The sequence below is a fragment of the Panicum virgatum genome, chromosome 1K (assembly GCF_016808335.1).
Source record: "Panicum virgatum strain AP13 chromosome 1K, P.virgatum_v5, whole genome shotgun sequence".
Taxonomy (NCBI): Eukaryota; Viridiplantae; Streptophyta; class Magnoliopsida; order Poales; family Poaceae; genus Panicum; species Panicum virgatum.
The window spans coordinates 43,896,251-43,918,782 of NC_053136.1; the positions used below are offsets into that span (position 1 = coordinate 43,896,251).

The window sequence follows — 22,532 nt, forward strand, 5'->3', positions numbered from 1 at the left end:
CAACACCACGTGAACAACACCATGTGCATGTGTGTTAGCATTTCACAAACATTTTCAAAGGATTTTCACTTGATCTCACCACACCACTCGATCCTAGCAACATCGCAATGTTAGATCGCTCAAGTGGCACTAGATGACCGATATGCAAACAAGTTTGCCCCTCTTGATAGTACGGCCATCTATCCTAAATCCAGTCATGCACTTCTCTACACAACCTTTGACCGGTGAAATGAAATGCCCTACAAGTCATACCTTTGCCTTGCGCATTCCATTTCATCTTCCCAAATATTGATGCCACACAAGCACCAAACTCCATCAAGCCTTTTGATCATCATCATGAGTCAACACTTGACTTGATCTTTCTTAAGTGATATGATCCACTCCATATCATCACATGACCTCTTTGGTCCATCGATCTTGACCTTGCTCGCTCTTCACCGTTGCCTCGGTCCATCGGCACCAAGTCTTGCCCAAGCTTCACCGCCTCGCGGTCCCTCGCTTCAAAGCCTTGACTTGCCCCTTCTCCATTGCAACCGGTCCATCAAGCAAAGCCTTGTCTTGATCTTCTCCACTTTGGTCATATAACTCCATGTCATGTCTCATATGCAATGAGCTCCTCGATCACACTATATGAGCATAGCATCAACCCTTAGCCATTTCTCCTCCATGGCACATGTTGCTCATACTAGTGTCTTTGTGTGGACTAATCTCCTGTGTATCTCAACATAAACACTTATTAGTCCACCTAAGTTGTCACTCAATTACCAAAATCAAACAAGGGCCTTTCAGCCACCCTGCCGACTCTCGACGACGGTGGGCTGGCCGCACGTCAGACCGGAGGCGACCCGGACCGTGGGCTCCGGATCCCTGGTGCGTCCGGGGATCAAGCCATGCCGAGCGCCGTGGGGTCCGGCCCCACTGCCAAGGGCAAGCAGGCCGTGACTGGCAGCGCCGCCACGAGCGGTCCCAGCCAGGCTCGGTGCAGCGCCGGCGCATTGTCGGGAGAAGCAGGCCGGCGCAGGTTACACAAGGGCGACGGGACCCCAGTCATGGAATCTGCCGCGAAGCGTCAGAGGACCGATGCGGGCGCGGGCCAGGGTAGCTCCCGGGCCTTCGGCCCTCGCGGGTCCTCTGGGGTGACCGCGCCGCCACCATCACCGCCGAGAGATAGCTCCCTTCGGCAGCAACAGCAGCAGCGGCAGCCACGGGAGCAGCAGCAACAACAACAGCAGGAGCAGCCTCGGGTTGCGCCTCCGTCGCCGCCACGGGAGCAGCAGTAGCAGCAGAAGCAGTCGTCGAGCCTCCGTGGTCGCTGGCGACCTGACGCTTCAGGGTTAGTGTTATTCTGTTCCCTCCCCTTATTCTAGGTGCTCCGATTTTTGCTGAAGGCTTTTTCTCTTTGTTGCCAGGGCCCCTCGCCCAAGCAACTCTTCCACCATCGCTGGCTCGTCGGCTGGTGCCCAGGCGACCGGGGCCTAGGCGGCGACAGTAGGAGCGATGGCGGGTGCGGGAAGCTCGGGTGCAGCGACCTCTGCTAACCTAGTGGCGCCCGATGCGGAGGTGGCTGGTGCGCCATCATCAGGCTCAGCAACGCCCGACACGGCGGCGGCGGATGCGTCTATGCCGGACGTGGCTGCATCCGACTCGGCGGCGGCTGATGCGCCTGTGTCGGGCGCAGCCACACCCGATGTGGTGGCGGCGGATGCACCAGTGCCGGACGCGGCGACACCCGACGCGGCGGTGGTGGATGCGCCAGTGCTGGACGCGGCCACACCCGACGCGGCGGCGGTGGATGCGCTAGTGCTGGGCGCAGCCACACCCAACGCGGTGGCCCTTGAGACCCCGGCTACGGCGACAGTTGCGCCGACACCGGATTTGGCGGCGGCGAGCGCGACTGCGAGAAGTGCTGCAGCGGCGAGCACAACGGCAACCGAGGTCCCGAGGCCTGCGCAGGAAGTTCCTACCTCCAGCCCCGATCCTGTAGCAGAGGAGGAGCTGGAGGTGGTCTTTGGCAGGCAGCTCCTGCAGGGTCCCCCGGAGGAGGAAACGGCTCCCCTCCCCTGGGTGCTGGTCCAGGTCCGGCAGTCGATAGTGGAAGCAACTTCTTCCGCCGAGGCGGCCTTCCGGCGGGAGTGGGCTGCCCTGGAGAGCGAACGCCAGCGCCTCTCCGACTGGCACACCCACCTGGAGGCGCACACTAAGGCCGAAGCCTCCCATGCTGCGGAAGCCCGGTCCAAACTCAAAGCCGACCAAGAGGCCTACCGGGCCAATCTTCGGAAGGTGTTCGACCGGGAGTTCGCAGTAGCGAGCCGGGAAAATGCCCTGGCGCAGCGGGGGGATGCTTTTGCCCAGGAGGTGGCCAGCCTCGCGGCTCAGCGGTCGGATCTTGAGACTCGCCTTGCGGCCCAGCGGTCCGAGCTTGAGACTCGCAGCTAGGGTCTCGAGATCCGTAAGCAGGAGCTGGACAAGCTCTCTGGGACCCTGGCTGGATGGCGGAAGCAGCCGGAGGAGAGGACTAGAAAGCAGGCTGTTGCCGAGTCTGAGCTGGAGGAGGTGTTGTCAGTCGAAACCCACCGGCGAGCAGCGACAGGCAACACGAAGAGCCGGGAGGTTGCCGGGGCGCTGGCAGGCACTGCTCCCTCGTCGACGGCCCGCAATTCCGGCGCACGTCGCGGCTTGTTGAAGACGCAGTGCGTGCCACCTGACCTATACCCGATCAGGACGGTGCGAGCGTGCTTGCGACGGTTAGCCTGCATACACAAACACGTGGAAACATAAGTCCGAGCCGTGGTCGGCTCCCCGGGACGACACTTGCATCGGCTTTAAAGAGCCGATCAAGCCCCGGTGTCAGATTGGATCTGCATCTATCCGGATATTATAAAATAAGCAAATAACTGTAAAGCTGCTTCAATTAAATCTAACTAATAGAATCCACGATGGTAAAAGTTTCACTGCTAGATCAGAACATCCTACACGTGACTGGGCCTAATGAACGTAACAGATAACTAAACCACAACCCAAAACAGAGGCCTAAGAACTAGCAAGAGCCGATTCCCGGAACAATCCCTATTAAGGCTAAGATAAAGCATCTAATACACCACCGGATCATCCAACCCGTTTGCAAGGCCTAATCTAACAGATATTACGCCAACTCTTAAGAATAAGAGCAAACCATAACAGATCAGATCTACTAGACATAAAAGAAGCAGGGTGTTGCCTTTACGCAACTAACTCTATGCAACAAGGGCTAGTATAAGATGATAACATGATCGCGTAAAGACAACGTGATATTCGTAGATGATAAGCAACAAAGCACAATAGATCTACTAAAAGCCATGCTACGAACATCGAGATAACTATTATTACTCGCCATCAAAAATGCTTCAGTACGAGTAATACCAAGGTAAAAGCAAGAACAACGCTGCCCTGATCGCAAGAAGCAATCAGGGCAGCATGGTGCTTACTTGGATGAAAATCCTAGGATTAGGGGTGGCGATGCGCCGAGAGTTATTGTTTGCGAGACGTGATGATGCTCTCTTTCTTGAATAACATAGGGTACATATTTATAGTCCGGAGACTTGGGAAACAATCTAAACTAATCTTGTCCCGATCGGACTCTATCTCTAATCTTGAACTAAATCTAAAGATACATGGCCCATGTGGCCCAGGTGCTCACGCAGGAGCCGATTTACAAGCCTTCTTCAATCTTCTGCTTTAAGCCCATCTTGCTTTCGGCCCATAAATTAATCCTGTTAATTTATGGCGATAACACATGCCCCCCTAGTTTTGGCAATGATAGTTCCAAAACCAATCCGTCGCTTCATCTTCCCATTAATGCTCATTAAACACATTGCAACCACCAAGGAAGACGCAACGTCTCTTGCAACTGGCTCCTCATAGAACGTGAAACTGCCGATCCGTCTTCCATCTTTTCGCTATTTAATCTCACCCCGAATCGGCTCTTCTTCATAGCGAACTCCTTCTTCCTCCCAAAGCCAGTAACACAGAAAACCCCAATCCTCCAACAATGGCGATATCTTCCTCCTCCGACTCCAACTCCTTCGGAGACTCTTCCTCCTCCTCTTCTCCTTCTTCTCCCCCCTCCCTGCTTCTTCCATCGACTCCATTCCGGAGAGTCGAGAACCGACGCCAGAGTGGGACCCAACCGCAGCACACGAAGCGCTGGCTGTTCTGCACTGGGATGCAGAGGAGTTCGACTTCGGGGTCGTCTCCGAGGAGGACGAGCCTGAAACTGAAGGAGAAGACCTCCGGCTCCTATTCCAAGAGGAGTCGGAGAGCGGCGAGGAAGAAGACCCCTCTTCGGATGGAGTCGACTCCACCTCGGAAGAGGAGATCGACTCCCCCTCCGACGACGATGAGCCGATGGGCGGAAAGCCCTTTCGGTTTCTCCGAGGAGGACAGCGAGGAAGAGAACAGCGGCGGCGACGACGGCTAGAGCGACCTCGGGTCTGAAGGCGGCAGCAGTGCCTTCAGCAGCGACGATGATGACGACGACAGTGACGACGGCGGGAATACGCCGGCCCAGAGTCCCAAGCGCTGTAGGTACTAGGTACCTACGAGCAGTAGCAGTAGGTAGCATCGTAGGGGTAGGATCACAAAGACGAAGGATTAATTCCTTTGTAACAATCGGCTTTCCTTGTAATGAACTTTCCTTTAATGAAATCAAATTTCCTTCAATTCCGTGCATCTGTTTACTTTCCAAAAAATCGATGGCAACACATCAGGCTTCTATAAATATCCAAGAGCCGACGAAATTCAAACTAGAAGCAACCCGCACAAGAGTAGAATATCACTTCCAACTTGAACCGAACTCGACGAACTCTCAAATTCGAGCGTAATTCGAAAACCAAGCTCTACAAATTCGAGCAAGAACTCTCCAAGCACCCAGAATTCGAATCAGATCCCTCAGCAACCAAACCCTAAGTCAACAGATCTGAATCATGGCAGATTCTGCAGCTCAGACGACAAGTTCTGCAATCGATGATGCGGCAATCTACGGCCTAAAGATAATATTCGGCCTAATCCTTTAGTTTTCTTCAGCTTACCAAGCCTCTGAAACACTAAACTCTGAAACATGACACCATATGCATACTTCTGAATTTCTGAACTTTAGGTGTCAGACCTCCTTCTGCCGCATCCCTCCAATCCAAAATCTTTCTGTCTTGGCCCACAAACCCATGAAAACCCCATAGATTTGATCTCTAGTGAAGCAAATAGGATCCCTTTTGTGAGTCAAAACATCGATCTGAACCTCTGGGCTGACTGCTTGAGAGCCTGGCCTAATCCCCCTGAGAGCTGGATTACATGGTATAGCAGAGTAGCAAAAACTTATATGCCCTTGTGGCAAGATTTGAACATAGCTGATGCACTTGGCTTATCATTGTCTCCACATGACAAAGATGAAAATCTTCTGAAAACCATCAGCTATTTTTGGTCTGATGCTCTGAACTGCTTCTTCTTCGGTCATGGACCCATGACCATTACTCTGCTAGATGTTACCATGATCACTGGCCTAGACATTAGTTCTCCTGGTCCTGCTGCTCACAAAATGGCAGAAGTCCCCTTCAAACTTTCTTCCAAGGTTAACTGCACAAACTGGGGCACTTACATGAATCAGCACATGAAAACAAAAGGTCCAGTGACTGAGAAGGAACACACAGCCTTCTTAAATCTTTGGCTAGAGCACTTCATCTTCTGTGGTCCTTCTTTAGCTCCAACTAAGAACTATCTTCCCTTGGCCTATCACCTGGCCCATGGCAATCACACCGGCCTAGGCAAACTCTTCCTTGGAGAAACTTACAGATATCTCCATTTGATGACATCTAACCTGCTTAACAACAAGAAATTGAGAACTGAAGGCCCTTGGTGGTTTATTCAGTTGTGGGCACAACTGTACTTCCAGCACCATATTCCCAACTTCCAAGGCCTGACCAAGAACTCTTTCCCTGATGAGAGTGGCAAACCAATTAGATGTACTAGTTACGGCCAAACTTTATTTAGTCTTCCTGGCAGTAAACTGAATTCATCAAATGCAGCAAACTGGTTCAGAGTCTTCTATAAAGGACCAGATAATCCACTATATTTCCCATTTACTGAATCTGAATCCTTTGAAAACCCAACCGCCTTCAGATTAGATAACTTTGCCTATGACGACAGCACTCGGCATCTGTATTCTTTGATGATTCCACCTGGCTTCCTCCCTGTTGGCATCAGCACCTCTAATAGAATTATCAAGCCAGATTATGAATCTTACCAACCAGTCATAGCAGCTCGGCAATTCGGCCTAGGACAGGTCTCTCCCACTTCCATATTCACCACTTGGTGGAGAGCAGAACCGATCTGCCTGATGGTCTCACCAGCTCAAGATGCTACAGCATGTTCGATGACCTCCACATTCCAATACCAGCCGATCTGTCCATCACCTCCTCATCAATCGGCTTCAGCACATGGTGGGGAATGTGGAGAACACATGTATTCAGAAAAGCTCTAGGTCTTCGACTGCAGCAAATTGATCCTGAATATGTAATCCCCGAGGAAGAGGTACTGAATTTATGCACTTTATTCTTTCTAGATCATCCATTCCTTTACTTGACTAATCCTGATCACTCTGTTAGCAGCAACAGGATGGTCCAGAACCTATGACTAGCAACAGGGAACCATTCTACTTTCTTCCAACTGCTCCTAATGTACTCTTCTGCAAAGGATCACCATCAATGAAGAAAGTAATAATGACCACTCAGCCAGACTTACCCCAGTCGGCTTCCAAACAAAGAGAAGCTTCTACAAGCGTTGCCCCCCGAGTCTTGACCAAGAAAAGGAAGATGATCATGAGGCGAATCATCAAGAAACCAGTACCAGCTTCCCTGAGTCCATCAGAATCCAACACCAACCAAGTAACTCATCACCCCAAAACTTCTTCTTTGTTGCACACACATGTACTCTGGTTGACTGTAGTTATAGTTCCAGGACGCAGCCGAAGAAATCCCCAATGTAGAAAGCCTGGAACAACATGAGATGGCTGCAACTCCTGACACACTGATGGAGGCAAACGAGGAACAAGCTGATACAGTCGATGTTCTTGATGTCAACACAAGCTCTAACAGGACGATTGCTCCTGAACCGCCCAACGCTTTTTCTTCAGAACAGGTAACATTACAAAACCAATTTTGAACCAGCCGATAGCTCCATAAATGCATCTTGCTCTAACTCCAGATATGTCCATAGGGTTTTGACATTTCAGGTTTACTTTCCTTTGACCCGGCATCAATGGGTCTGACTGTCCCCGGAGCAGAAACACCATCTTTGCAGCAATCGGCTAATTTGTCACATCAGCTTCAACTCATCAAGGATCTTCTATCTGCTCCGATCACTGCTCTAGTTGATGATTCCAGCAAGATAAAAGAAATTCTTGAGCAGATAGAAACCCAGCTTCCAGAATCACTTCAAGTCAAACTTTGGCCAGCCGGCCATCTCCTTTTCTTCCGAGCAGAGGTGAAGGCAGCTCAACAAAGAATAGAAGCACGTCGTTCTCAAGTCTCTCTGAAAACTGACATAGCTCAAAAGTGCAAAGCCCTCAACCAAAAGAAACCAACTCTGGACGCTAAAGCTGATATCTCCAAGAGCACAAAATGACTCAACCTCTTGGAAAAGGAACTGATGGAACTTGAAGAAAAGGTCCGCAATACCCAAAGACTAATCCAAGAGGAGAAAGCTTCGATCGCAAACTCTAAGCAGGAAGCCCAAGAAATGACTGAACAGATACAGGCAGAGTTTGCAGAGATAAGCACCTTGAGTCGGCAGATAGTATCAGGCGATGACAAGGATGACGAAGAAATAATTGAAAGAGCTGACGCTGTACGTGCAGAAGCCGTCCATGCCATAGAAGAATTCCTGAACTAGTAGAACTATCCAGAAAACATTTGATGTCGCCTGTTAAAACCTAAAACTTGTACTCATTTAAAAACATCTTAAGTCGATGGTCACACATCGGTTGTCTCATTTCTCATATGTATTTTTACTAGCCAACTCAACGTGTTGGCCCCTTCTCTTTTTTTTACTGGCCAACTCAACGTGTTGGCCTCTTTCTCTCTCCCTTTTTTTTACTAGCCAACTCAACATGTTGGCCTGTCATGATTTTTTTACCGGCCAACTCAACGTGTTGGCCTATCTCTCTTTTTTTACTGGCCAACTCAATGTGTTGGCCTTTTCATAATTACAGCCAGATGGATCTCATCGGCTCTTGTTACTCGCTCTCCCACATGCTCGGGAAATACTTCTTGAGATGTTGACCATTGACAGCAACAGGAAACTTGACGCCGTCCAATTCCTCGAGCATGTATGCATTCCCAGGCAAAGCCTGATCAACCTTGTACGGCCCGTGCCAAGTTGGAGACCACTTTCCATACTTTTTATCTTTAGTCCCCAATGACAATACAGCCTCCCAGACCAAGTCTCCAACTTGAAAATTCTTTGGCTTGACCTTCTTTTGTACGCACGAGCAACTTTAGCCTTATTTTCCTTGATCTTCTCCAGCGACCAAAGCCTTAGCTCTGTCAGGTCCTCCACGTTGTCATTCATCAAGGCTGCATACTGTTCAGTTGTCAGATCATTCTGGAACTCGACACGCCTTGATCCGGCCGTGATCTCCCATGGTAACACAGCGTCTTGGCCGTAGACTAAATGGTACGACGACGTCTTGGTGGACCCATGGCATGAAATACGATATGCCCACAAAGCTTCTGATAACACCTCATGCCAGCGCCTAGGATATTCATCGATCTTTCTCTTTATGAGCTTGATGAGGCTCTGGTTGGATGCTTTAGCCTGTCCATTAGCTTGGGCATAATATGGAGATGATCTGATCAGCTTAATTCCCATGTCGTCGGCAAACTTCCTGAACTCCTCTGATATAAAGACCGATCCTCCATCAGTCGTAATGGTCTGAGGAATTCTAAATCTGTGGATGATGTGCTCTTTGACAAAGCTGATCACATCTTTTGACGCTACTGACCTCATGGGCACTGCCTCTACCCATTTTGTGAAATAATCTGTAGCAGCTAAGACCCATTGGTGACCCTTGCTAGACGACGGGTTGATCTGACCAATCATGTCCATGGCCCAACCCCTAAATGGCCACGGCTTGATGATAGGATTCATTACTGATGCTGGCACTATCTGAATTTTGCCAAACCTCTGACCTGCCTGACATCCTTTGTAATATTTGAAACAATATTCAAGCATAGTGGGTCAGTAATAACCCGATCGCCTAATCAGCCACTTCATCTTGTGAGCCGATTGATGAGTACCGCAGGCTCCTTCATGAACCTCATGCAAGAGCCGATTTGACTCTAAAGGTGTAACACCCTAATTTAAATTTCAGCATTTATTAATAAATTAATTGGCTTTATTTAATTTTCTAAGGTTTATTGTGTTTAGTTGGCATTTAATCTAATTTTTGTTCCTTAATTGATTAAAATTTATCATAGGTTTAAATTTTGTGTTGCATTCATGCTGGAGCCTTGTTTTATTGAGTGTTAGATTTGAATTCAAATTCAATTTTGAATTCAAATAGATTTGATTGAGTTAGTTTGAATAGGAAGAGAAATAGAAATAGAAATAGAAAGAGAAAGAAAAACTAGAACCCAGCCCAAACCCACCAGGCAGCCCATCAAACCAAACCCAAAGCCCGGTCCGCTGGTTTCCCCTCTCCACCGCGGCCCACCTCCCTCTCTGGCCCGGCCCGCAGAGGTCCGCGCCCCCCAGCCCAGCCAGCCCGACCCAGCGCCGCACTCCGCTTCGGCCTGCTTGGCCCACAGCAGCCCGACTCGCTCCCCGCACTCGGCCCATGCCGCGGCCTGCCCCGCCCGCTCGCCTCGCGCCCACAGAGCGCGCCGCCCCGCTGCAACCTGGACCCACCCGTCGGATGTTTCCCCTTCCTCCGCCCGCGAACGTCGCACCTGCTCTGTTTTGCTTCCAACCCGGACGCCCGCTGCGCCGTGGACCGCCGGCCCCGTAGGACCCATTGAGCAGCCTCCCGAGAGCGTCCTCCTTCTAGAAACCCCATCCCGAGCCTGAATCCCGCAGAACCGCGCCGAATTCCGATTTCTCCGCGCGTACGGATCCTAGCGCAATCCCCGCGATGGCCACGGCGGGCACGCGTTTCCAAGATCTCCGGACCCTTCTTAAGTGGCCGTGACCCCCTCCTGCGCCCCATCCCCACATCACAGCGCCGCCCTGCTAACCCTAGCCGCCGCTTCCGCGTAGCACCGCCCGCCGCTTTGCGCCGCCGTGCCGAGCCGCGGCGCCGTCACTACTCCGCCGCACCAGGGCCCCGTCCAAGGAGTGCTCCGGCTCCGCCTCGACCTCTGGAGTTTCCCCGGGCCCGCTGCACTCTGCTCCGACCCCTGCATCAACCTCGACGCCGATCTCCGCCACACGCCGCCGCGGAACCCCTTCGCCGGCGCCGCTACATCACTTCTCCGTCCGCTACAGCCCCTCGGTGAGCATCCCAGAGCTCCACGCCTCCGTTTGCGCCACTCCAATTAGACCGTAGGCTGCTCTGGCACGCCGAGCACCCCGCGCGCCGGCGATGCTCCGCCGCGCGCACCCTGCACCGTCGCGCACGCCGCCCGAGCCCCTGTCGAGCCCCGCTCGGAGCCCCAGTAGACTACGCATGCCACGTACAAGCCCCAGGGCCAAGCCGCTGTCCAAACCTGCCACGGGAACGCCGGATTTGGGCGTCTCCGGCGAGGCGCCGCCGCGGGAAAGGCTTCCCGGCAACCAGCGCCGCCGCCGTCGCCCCCTTTCGCCCTGAGCCGTTAGATCCCGAATCAACGGCCCCGATTAGATTGAGGGCCGATCCGATCTGATCCGCCAGATCGCGATCTGACGTCCCAGAATCAAAGATACCGGTTCGGCCGGTACTTTTTGCTAAAGAGCCCCTGTAGTTTTTGTTATTCAACCCGCGGTCCGACCCTTTTCAAAAATATTTACCCTGAGGCCCAGTTTTTAGCAGTTAGGCCCCTGGGTTTTCCCAGTTTCGAACCCGCCGTCCACCCGGGCTTTTTCACGTGTTGGCCCCTGGATCTTTTCAGTATTTATGTTTAAGCCCTCGGTTTTAGCAGAAAAGCCCCTGAAACTCCAGTTTTCTTACAAATAAGCCCCTGAACCTTGTTTTTAGCCTAGATTACGCGTTTTAGCTCCGATTTTAGCGTTCTTTATATCCACGCGATCGTTGTAACGCGTAGAATAGTTTTAGACTAGTTTAATGTGCTGTTTTTATGTATTGATGTACTGTTTCTTAGTTTTTGTTAGTGTTTGCTTGTATGCTTATTTTTGTGCATTGTTTTGGCCATGTGTTCGTGAGTAGACGCTGATCCATCTGAGGAGCCTCAGTACCAGTACCCGGAGCAGCCGTCTTCGGATCAGTTTGAGCAGCAGCAGGAGCAGTACGAGGAAGGCAAGTATAACATGAACAACCCATCACTTTTAAATACAATTTCATACTGCATTTTAATACTGTATGCCTTTAAGGATTTCCTAGCCACTTTATATCCTTTGTATATACCTTTGGGTTGCATTTTGGTTAGTTGTGCTAGGTTGCTGCGCTATAACACACTCTGGTCCTTTTAATTTAAATTGATTAATGTTTTACTTGAACTTAATTCTGAGAGTGGCACTCTGTGTGGCTTGAGTGGCTCACTTCTCGTTAAAAGATGTTTTTTTAGAAACATGGTTTAGGGGGCCAGCACGGTGCTTACTGCCTGGTTGGCCACTCTCCATAAGGACCGGTTCATAGAGCGACAACCTGGGACAACAGCGCTACCACAAGGCTAGAATGGGATAGACTTGGCGTAATAACTAGATCTTTTTGGTTTGGAGTAACTTACCTGCGGGGCAAGAGTAGTAAGCTTCAATGGTCCCTGCTCCTCCGGCTTGGTCTGTGCTTGGATTGCGCTCCTGTGCTTGTACCCCCGGAGGTGGGCCCCATCGTCGCCGACCTAACTCTCGCGGTTACGCCTTACCAACGAGATTCTTTTTAAAGGCCTCGTAGTGGGCCACTAGTCATCTCACCTAAGGAAGTGTGATGATCAACTGGCGTAGCTCACGACTTGTGGGTAAAGATGTGCAACCTCTGCAGAGTGTAAAACTGGTATACTAGCCGTGCTCACGGTTATGAGCGGCCCAGATCCTCCTTTTGATTAGTGAAGTTATCTCCTTCCGACGAGGGAGGTGCTTCTCGGGGTTTACCTTGGTGGCTTGGTTTCGGTTTGGTACTCAGTAGTAGTATGATTAAATCTGATTAATTACTATGTAACTGGGTTAATGGTAATTCATCAACTCGTAGTAAATAGTTTTAATAAAATTTTGTCAACACTTAAAAGCTAATGCAGTTGAGTCAGCCAGCCTAGAGCCTCATAGTTTGTGTTATACTTGTTGAGTACAAGTTGTGTACTCACTCTTGCCTCTTCTCTACTTTTTCCTCTTGGCTACGCTACTGCTGCTCAGTTCCTGCCGACACGAGGGAGTTCGTCCAGCGCTACCAGGACTACGAGGACTTCTAGGTGCTTCGTCTCCCAGTCGACGTCCCTGTGGCGCCCTGCTTCAGCTTCGGAGAGCTTTTATCGTATTTTGTACTTCGCTTCCGCTGTATCAGACATTTTGTCATTATTGTAATAAATAACTTTCGTATACGCTTTATTATGTCTTTTTACGTGATATGTGCTATGATATACTGTTCATTCTGTTGTATATACGTGTGACTTGATCCTGGCACGTATATGATTGCTCGGTTTATGTTCTTTTATAAACCGGGTGTTACAGAGTGGTATCAAAGCCATATCGACTGTAGGACGAAGCCTAGATAGAACTGGTCGAGTTTTAGGACTTCTCCTCACCAATCCTTGACTGCTGAAACTATTTTACTATTATACCCCTTGACTTCTATGACCTTTTACCCTTCTGCCTTGATTTTTCTCTCTGAAGAATAGTTTTCGTAGATTTGGCCTGAATCAGTCATCTGACCACCATGAGTTAGCTAGGTGACCTTTTTATAATAAAACGATAGCACGTTCTGCGACGCGTTGTGTTAGTCGAGTCTATTGCTCAAACTCGGCTAAGTCGTGAAAATTGTCTGCTTGTTATTATGCTACATGCTTGATTTGGATTTTTGACTGATTGCATAGTTTAGTAGTTTAAATTTGTTTAAAGAAAATCACTCTGATGTTAAAGATAACTAATTAATAAAATGAGTTAGATCGTTGGGGGTAAAACAGTCAACTCTATCCTGTCTACTTTATCATGGCTGAGTCTTTTTCCGCAAAGAGTTATCATATCCATCTGAGTTTATTCCTGCAATATCCTTACTCGTGAAATCTTTTGTTCAAATCAGATGGTGAACACCAGGAGCACTGGTTCCGGTTCTGGCCAGCAGCAGGGTCAGAACAACCAGGGTACCGGAATCCCTATGCCTCCGCCCTTGACTCCGGAGCAGTACTTCCAGCTCCAGATGCAGATGATGGCTACCCTGAACAACACTGTTCAGGCTCTCCAGCACGCTCACACTCAGCCTCCGCCTCCTCCACCGCCGCAGCCTCGCGACAGGCGTGCTGAGTTCCTGAGGGGTCACCCGCCGACGTTCTCTCACACGTCCGACCCTCTTCAGGCTGACGACTGGCTCCGTGCAGTGGAGCGTCAGCTGGACATCGCCCAGTGCGATGATCGTGAGCGCGTCTTGTACGCAGCAGGACAGCTGCGAGGGGCAGCTTTGGACTGGTGGGAGTCCCACCCAGTTCACGACCGCGAGGCTCTCACTTGGCTCCAGTTCAGGGAGCGTTTCCGTAGCCACAACGTCCCCGCGGGCGTTATGAAGATGAAGCAGAAGGAGTTCCTTGCACTGAAGCAGGTAATCTTAAATATAATTACTCAGCGGTTTCTTTTGAGCTAATGCCCCTTGTTCTATCCTTATGAATCTTGAGTTAATCTTCCGATACCTATCTGTCTTTGTGAATTCAGGGGACTATGTCGGTCACGGAGTATCGTGATCGCTTTCTTCAGCTGGCTCGCTACGCCCCTGCCGAGGTTGCGGATGACCGCAAGAAGCAGGAGCACTTCATGGAGGGTCTTGAGGACTACCTCCAGTACGCGCTGCTCAACCTCCGCTTCGACGACTTCAACCATCTGGTTGACAGTGCGCTCAACACTGAGCGTAAGCACCTGGAGATGGAGGACAAGAAGAGGAAGGTTGTCCCCGTTGCTTCCGGCAGCAACACTCGTCCTCGACTCCAGCAGCCCCAGCAGTACCAGCCTCAGTACCGGCCTCCTCAGCAGTACCAGCAGAGGCCACCGCAGCAGTACCCGCCTCGACAGCAGCAGGCAGGTCAGGGCTCGAGGTTACCGGCACCTCCGGCTCGTGCTCCACCAGCTCCACCGGCACCGCAGGCTCCACGGCCGGCAGCTCCTACCGGACAGCAGGCTCAGGGACCTCCTCGCACCTGCTTTCACTGCGGCCAGCCGGGGCACTACGCCAACGCTTGCCCCCGGAAGGCGCAGGCGGGACAGCAGGGACGCCCAGCTCAGCCCAGGGCGCCAGCACAGGGCAGGGTGAACCACGTGACGGCCGAGTCAGCGGCCGAGGCTCCCAACGTGGTTATTGGTACGTTCATGGTTAATTCATATCCAGCTACAGTGCTTTTTGATACTGGTGCTATTCATTCCTTCATTACTCAGTCTTTTGTCGAGCATCATGGTATTCATACTAGCACATTAAAGAGGTGCCTGTTAGTATCTTCACCGGGTGGACAGTTGAGGTCTCACACTTACTGCCCGAGAGTCAGTGTTTCTTTGAGGGGAGTAGAGTTCTGTACTGATCTGATGGTGCTAGACACCAAGGGCATTGATGTCATTCTGGGAATGGAGACTCTGGCCAAATGGGGAGTTCGTATAGATTGTGCTCGGAGGACAGTCTTGTTATCAGCTTCCAGCGGCCAAGAGGTTGTTATCAGTGCAGTAGAGCCTTCTGGATTTCTTCACCAGATGGAGGCTAGACCCACGGACGGTATTCGCGTGGTGTCTGAATTCCCGGATGTCTTTCCGGATGATTTGCCAGGTATGCCGCCTGAACGCGCCATTGAGTTTTGTATTGATCTCTTGCCTGGCACAGCTCCTATTGCAAAGCGGCCCTACCGTATGGCGCCTATAGAGCATGAAGAAGTCAAGAAAACTATTGATGAGTTGCTAGCCAAGGGCTATATCCGTCGCAGCTTCTCTCCTTGGGCTTTTCCATTATTGCTGGTAGATAAGAAGGATGGCTCGAAGAGGATGTGTGTGGATTATCGGGAGCTGAATGCAGTTACTATCAAGAACAAGCATCCACTGCCCCGTATTGAGGATCTCTTCGATTTGCTTCGAGGTGCTCGTATATTCTCGAAGATTGATCTTCGTTCGGGCTATTTTCAGCTGAGGATCCGTCCTGGGGATATTCCGAAGACGGCATTCACCTGCAAGTACGGGCTATATGAGTATACAGTCATGTCCTTCGGCTTGACTAATGCCCCGGCTTTCTTCATGCATCTGATGAACATGGTCTTCATGGATTATCTGGATGTCTTCGTGGTGATTTTCATTGATGATATTCTGATCTTCTCCAAGACAGAAGAAGAGCATGAGGAGCATTTGAGGCTCGTGTTGCAGAGATTGAGAGAGCATCAGCTGTATGCCAAGTTCAGCAAGTGCGAGTTCTGGATTGACGAGGTTCCATTCCTCGGTCATGTTATCTCTCAGGGAGGCATTGCTGTTGATCCGAGCAAGGTGAAGGATGTGCTCGAGTGGGAGACACCGCAGACAGTGAAGGAAGTCAGATCTTTCTTGGGCTTAGCAGGATATTATCGGAGGTTCATTGAGAATTTCTCCAAGATCGCGAAGCCTTTGACTTCCTTGTTAGAGAAGAATGTGGCTTTTGTATGGACTGATGAGCGTCAGATGGCCTTTGATGAGCTGAAGAAAAGGTTGACTACGGCGCCAGTCCTGACTCTGCCAGACCAGACGAAGAGGTTCACGGTATATTGTGATGCTTCGAAGGATGGTCTTGGGTGTGTTCTGATGCAGGAGGGCAGAGTGATAGCTTATGCTTCACGGCAGTTACGCCGGCATGAGCTGAATTATCCTACTCATGATCTTGAGTTAGCCGCAGTTGTGCATGCTCTGAAGATTTGGAGGCATTACTTGTATGGGCAGCGGTGTGATATCTACACTGATCACAAGAGCCTCAAGTATATTTTCACGCAGAATGAGCTGAACATGCGGCAGAGAAGATGGCTAGAGTTGGTCAAGGACTATGATCTGGAGATTCACTATCATCCGGGCAAGGCCAATGTTGTAGCAGATGCTCTGAGCAGAAGAAGTTATGTCAACATGGCCGTGGCCTTCCAGATGCCTCCAGAGTTATGCGAGGAGTTCGAGCAGCTGAGTCTGGGTTTCTTGCATCATACCTCTAGTGCAGCTTTTGAGGCAGTACCGACTCTAGAGTCAGAGATCAGGCAGCATCAGAAAGATGATGAGAAGCTGCAGGAGATCCGTGAGTTGCTCAAGAAGGGCAAGGCTCCTCATTTCAGAGAGGATGATCAGGGTACTTTGTGGTACAAGAACCGGATCTGCGTGCCCGATGTGCATGATCTTCGGAAGTTGATTCTGAGTGAGGCCCATGATACAGCATACTCTATTCATCCGGGCAGCACGAAGATGTACTATGATCTGAAGGAACGTTTCTGGTGGTATGGGATGAAGCGTTCAGTGGCAGAGTACGTGGCTATTTGTGACACCTGTCAGCGTGTCAAGGCTGAGCATCAGAGGCCAGCAGGTCTGTTACAGCCTTTGAAGATTCCAGAGTGGAAATGGGAGGAAATCACTATGGACTTCATTGTTGGATTGCCTCGTACTCAGAAAGGGTACAACTCCATTTGGGTAGTAGTGGATCGTCTGACGAAGGTTGCTCACTTTATTCCAGTGAACACTACTTACTCCGGTGCTAGACTTGCAGAGTTGTACATCTCTCGGATTGTCTGCTTGCATGGTGTGCCCAAGAAGATCATATCTGACAGAGGGTCTCAGTTCACTTCTCGTTTCTGGGAGCAGCTCCATGATTCGTTGGATACGAAGCTGCGCTTCAGTACGGCTTATCACCCTCAGACAGATGGGCAGACAGAGAGAACCAACCAAGTGTTGGAGGATATGCTGAGAGCTTGTGCTATTCAGTATGGTACTAGTTGGGATAAGTGCCTGTCATTTGCTGAGTTCTCATATAACAACAGCTATCAGGCCAGTCTAAAGAAGTCTCCCTTTGAGGCATTGTATGGCAGAAAGTGCAGGACTCCTCTCTATTGGGATCAGATTGGCGAGAAGCAGCTCTTTGGTCCTGAGATCATAGATGATGCAGAGCAGATGGTTCAGGCTGTGCGAGAAAATCTGAGGATTGCACAGAGCAGACAGAAGAGCTATGCAGATGGCAAACGGAGGGACCTGACTTTCAGTGTCGGTGATTATGTGTATCTGAAGGTGTCTCCGATGAGAGGAATCCGCAGATTTAATGTCAAAGGGAAGTTAGCACCTCGGTATGTGGGGCCATTCAAGGTGCTAGAACGGAAAGGCAAAGTTGCTTATCGCCTGGAGTTACCCCTCAGCCTCTCAGGAGTTCATGATGTCTTTCATATATCTCAGCTGAAGAGGTGTTTGCGAGTACCCGAGGAGCAGGCACCCCTGGATGGAGTCGATGTCCAGGAGGATCTGACTTATACTGAGCATCCGGTGAAGATTCTGGAGACATCAGAGAGAGTCACTCGGAACAAGCGCATCAAGATGTGCAGAGTTCAGTGGAGTCATCACAGTGAAGCTGAGGCTACTTGGGAGCGAGAAGATGAGTTGAAGAAGACATATCCAGATCTCTTTGCTAGCCAGCCCAGCTAAATCTCGGGACGAGATTTCTTTAAGGGGGTAGGGTCTGTAACACCCTAATTTAAATTTCAGCATTTATTAATAAATTAATTGGCTTTATTTAATTTTCTAAGGTTTATTGTGTTTAGTTGGCATTTAATCTAATTTTTGTTCCTTAATTGATTAAAATTTATCATAGGTTTAAATTTTGTGTTGCATTCATGCTGGAGCCTTGTTTTATTGAGTGTTAGATTTGAATTCAAATTCAATTTTGAATTCAAATAGATTTGATTGAGTTAGTTTGAATAGGAAGAGAAATAGAAATAGAAATGGAAAGAGAAAGAAAAACTAGAACCCAGCCCAAACCCACCAGGCAGCCCATCAAACCAAACCCAAAGCCCGGTCCGCTGGTTTCCCCTCTCCACCGCGGCCCACCTCCCTCTCTGGCCCGGCCCGCAGAGGTCCGCGCCCCCCAGCCCAGCCAGCCCGACCCAGCGCCGCACTCCGCTTCGGCCTGCTTGGCCCACAGCAGCCCGACTCGCTCCCCGCACTCGGCCCATGCCGCGGCCTGCCCCGCCCGCTCGCCTCGCGCCCACAGAGCGCGCCGCCCCGCTGCAACCTGGACCCACCCGTCGGATGTTTCCCCTTCCTCCGCCCGCGAACGTCGCACCTGCTCTGTTTTGCTTCCAACCCGGACGCCCGCTGCGCCGTGGACCGCCGGCCCCGTAGGACCCATTGAGCAGCCTCCCGAGAGCGTCCTCCTTCTAGAAACCCCATCCCGAGCCTGAATCCCGCAGAACCGCGCCGAATTCCGATTTCTCCGCGCGTACGGATCCGAGCGCAATCCCCGCGATGGCCACGGCGGGCACGCGTTTCCAAGATCTCCGGACCCTTCTTAAGTGGCCGTGACCCCCTCCTGCGCCCCATCCCCACATCACAGCGCCGCCCTGCTAACCCTAGCCGCCGCTTCCGCGTAGCACCGCCCGCCGCTTTGCGCCGCCGTGCCGAGCCGCGGCGCCGTCACTACTCCGCCGCACCAGGGCCCCGTCCAAGGAGCGCTCCGGCTCCGCCTCGACCTCTGGAGTTTCCCCGGGCCCGCTGCACTCTGCTCCGACCCCTGCATCAACCTCGACGCCGATCTCCGCCACACGCCGCCGCGGAACCCCTTCGCCGGCGCCGCTACATCACTTCTCCGTCCGCTACAGCCCCTCGGTGAGCATCCCAGAGCTCCACGCCTCCGTTTGCGCCACTCCAATTAGACCGTAGGCTGCTCTGGCACGCCGAGCACCCCGCGCGCCGGCGATGCTCCGCCGCGCGCACCCTGCACCGTCGCGCACGCCGCCCGAGCCCCTGTCGAGCCCCGCTCGGAGCCCCAGTAGACTACGCATGCCACGTACAAGCCCCAGGGCCAAGCCGCTGTCCAAACCTGCCACGGGAACGCCGGATTTGGGCGTCTCCGGCGAGGCGCCGCCGCGGGAAAGGCTTCCCGGCAACCAGCGCCGCCGCCGTCGCCCCCTTTCGCCCTGAGCCGTTAGATCCCGAATCAACGGCCCCGATTAGATTGAGGGCCGATCCGATCTGATCCGCCAGATCGCGATCTGACGTCCCAGAATCAAAGATACCGGTTCGGCCGGTACTTTTTGCTAAAGAGCCCCTGTAGTTTTTGTTATTCAACCCGCGGTCCGACCCTTTTCAAAAATATTTACCCTGAGGCCCAGTTTTTAGCAGTTAGGCCCCTGGGTTTTCCCAGTTTCGAACCCGCCGTCCACCCGGGCTTTTTCACGTGTTGGCCCCTGGATCTTTTCAGTATTTATGTTTAAGCCCTCGGTTTTAGCAGAAAAGCCCCTGAAACTCCAGTTTTCTTACAAATAAGCCCCTGAACCTTGTTTTTAGCCTAGATTACGCGTTTTAGCTCCGATTTTAGCGTTCTTTATATCCACGCGATCGTTGTAACGCGTAGAATAGTTTTAGACTAGTTTAATGTGCTGTTTTTATGTATTGATGTACTGTTTCTTAGTTTTTGTTAGTGTTTGCTTGTATGCTTATTTTTGTGCATTGTTTTGGCCATGTGTTCGTGAGTAGACGCTGATCCATCTGAGGAGCCTCAGTACCAGTACCCGGAGCAGCCGTCTTCGGATCAGTTTGAGTAGCAGCAGGAGCAGTACGAGGAAGGCAAGTATAACATGAACAACCCATCACTTTTAAATACAATTTCATACTGCATTTTAATACTGTATGCCTTTAAGGATTTCCTAGCCACTTTATATCCTTTGTATATACCTTTGGGTTGCATTTTGGTTAGTTGTGCTAGGTTGCTGCGCTATAACACACTCTGGTCCTTTTAATTTAAATTGATTAATGTTTTACTTGAACTTAATTTTGAGAGTGGCACTCTGTGTGGCTTGAGTGGCTCACTTCTCGTTAAAAGATGTTTTTTTAGAAACATGGTTTAGGGGGCCAGCACGGTGCTTACTGCCTGGTTGGCCACTCTCCATAAGGACCGGTTCATAGAGCGACAACCTGGGACAACAGCGCTACCACAAGGCTAGAATGGGATAGACTTGGCGTAATAACTAGATCTTTTTGGTTTGGAGTAACTTACCTGCGGGGCAAGAGTAGTAAGCTTCAATGGTCCCTGCTCCTCCGGCTTGGTCTGTGCTTGGATTGCGCTCCTGTGCTTGTACCCCCGGAGGTGGGCCCCATCGTCGCCGACCTAACTCTCGCGGTTACGCCTTACCAACGAGATTCTTTTTAAAGGCCTCGTAGTGGGCCGCTAGTCATCTCACCTAAGGAAGTGTGATGAACAACTGGCGTAGCTCACGACTTGTGGGTAAAGATGTGCAACCTCTGCAGAGTGTAAAACTGGTATACTAGCCGTGCTCACGGTTATGAGCGGCCCAGATCCTCCTTTTGATTAGTGAAGTTATCTCCTTCCGACGAGGGAGGTGCTTCTCGGGGTTTACCTTGGTGGCTTGGTTTCGGTTTGGTACTCAGTAGTAGTATGATTAAATCTGATTAATTACTATGTAACTGGGTTAATGGTAATTCATCAACTCGTAGTAAATAGTTTTAATAAAATTTTGTCAACACTTAAAAGCTAATGCAGTTGAGTCAGCCAGCCTAGAGCCTCATAGTTTGTGTTATACTTGTTGAGTACAAGTTGTGTACTCACTCTTGCCTCTTCTCTACTTTTTCCTCTTGGCTACGCTACTGCTGCTCAGTTCCTGCCGACACGAGGGAGTTCGTCCAGCGCTACCAGGACTACGAGGACTTCTAGGTGCTTCGTCTCCCAGTCGACGTCCCTGTGGCGCCCTGCTTCAGCTTCGGAGAGCTTTTATCGTATTTTGTACTTCGCTTCCGCTGTATCAGACATTTTGTCATTATTGTAATAAATAACTTTCGTATACGCTTTATTATGTCTTTTTACGTGATATGTGCTATGATATACTGTTCATTCTGTTGTATATACGTGTGACTTGATCCTGGCACGTATATGATTGCTCGGTTTATGTTCTTTTATAAACCGGGTGTTACAAAAGGTCCCAGACATTTAAGCAGTAGTCCTTCCAAGGTCCTGTAGAACATGTCATCCCCTATCAGAACATACTTCTTGGCCTTGAGTCTTATCCTTCTGGGTGCCCCCCCGAGCCGAATCCTTCAAGTAATTGAAGATATCGACTCTCTAGTCTCCGGGTTCCAGAAACTGAACCTCTACGTCGACTCCATCGGCTGTTTCTTTGTAGCCAGAAGCCATCTGAGCCAAATCATTGGCTTCATTGTTCAGAGTTCTGCGTATCCAGTGGAAATTGATGTACCTGAATTGTGACATCAACTCACGGCATTGCATCCATATTTGAAAAAGAGCCTCGCTCTCACATCTATATTCTTCCGTGAGCTGAGAAATCACCAGCTTTGAATCTCCAAAAATTTCCACCGCTTCTGCACCAGCTTCGAGGAGAGGTTCCATCCCTTTGCGAAAGGCTTCATATTCCACCAAATTATTGGTGCATGGGGCAGTCATCCTGATGGAAAAGGAGTAAGTCGCCCCTCGAGGCAACACCAACAGAATTCCCACACCGCATCCATCATCACAAGCCGATCCGTCAAAGAACATAGCCCAAGCACGAATAAATAATGCAGCAATATCAGTGCTGATCCTGTCTGCAACAAGATCCGCCAGTGCTTGTCCTTTGACCGCTTTGGCAGGCTGATACCGAATATCGAACTCTGACAATGCAAACATCCATTTTCCAAGCTGGCCTTTCAGGATAGGAGCCGACAGCATGTGCTTTATGACATCCGATTTGCATATGACAATTGTTTCCGCCGAGAGCAAAATATGACGAAGCTTTGTACATGTAAAGTATAAGCAAAGGCAAAGCTTCTCGATTTCAGGATACCTGGTCTCGGCGTCTAACATGCGTCTGCTGAGATAGAAAACCACCCTCTCCTGGCCGTCGTGCTTCTGGGCTAACACCGAAGCAATGGAAGTGTCACCCACGGATAGGTACACTTAGAACGGCCTATCTTGCTGAGGAGGAACCAACACTGGAGGCTTTGATAAATATTCTTTGATTTCATCGAAA

At 50.6% G+C, this 22,532-nt stretch overlaps 1 protein-coding gene across 1 annotated transcript; it reads left to right on the forward strand.

Moving 5' to 3' along the window:
* The first annotated feature begins 1,620 nt into the window (after positions 1-1,620).
* Positions 1,621-2,436, forward strand: LOC120655637 (testis-specific gene A8 protein-like). The gene is made up of 2 exons (XM_039933558.1): positions 1,621-2,076; positions 2,281-2,436. Exons 1-2 carry the CDS (start codon positions 1,621-1,623, stop codon positions 2,434-2,436), a joined length of 612 nt encoding a protein of 203 aa, XP_039789492.1.
* The last annotated feature ends 20,096 nt before the right edge of the window (positions 2,437-22,532 follow it).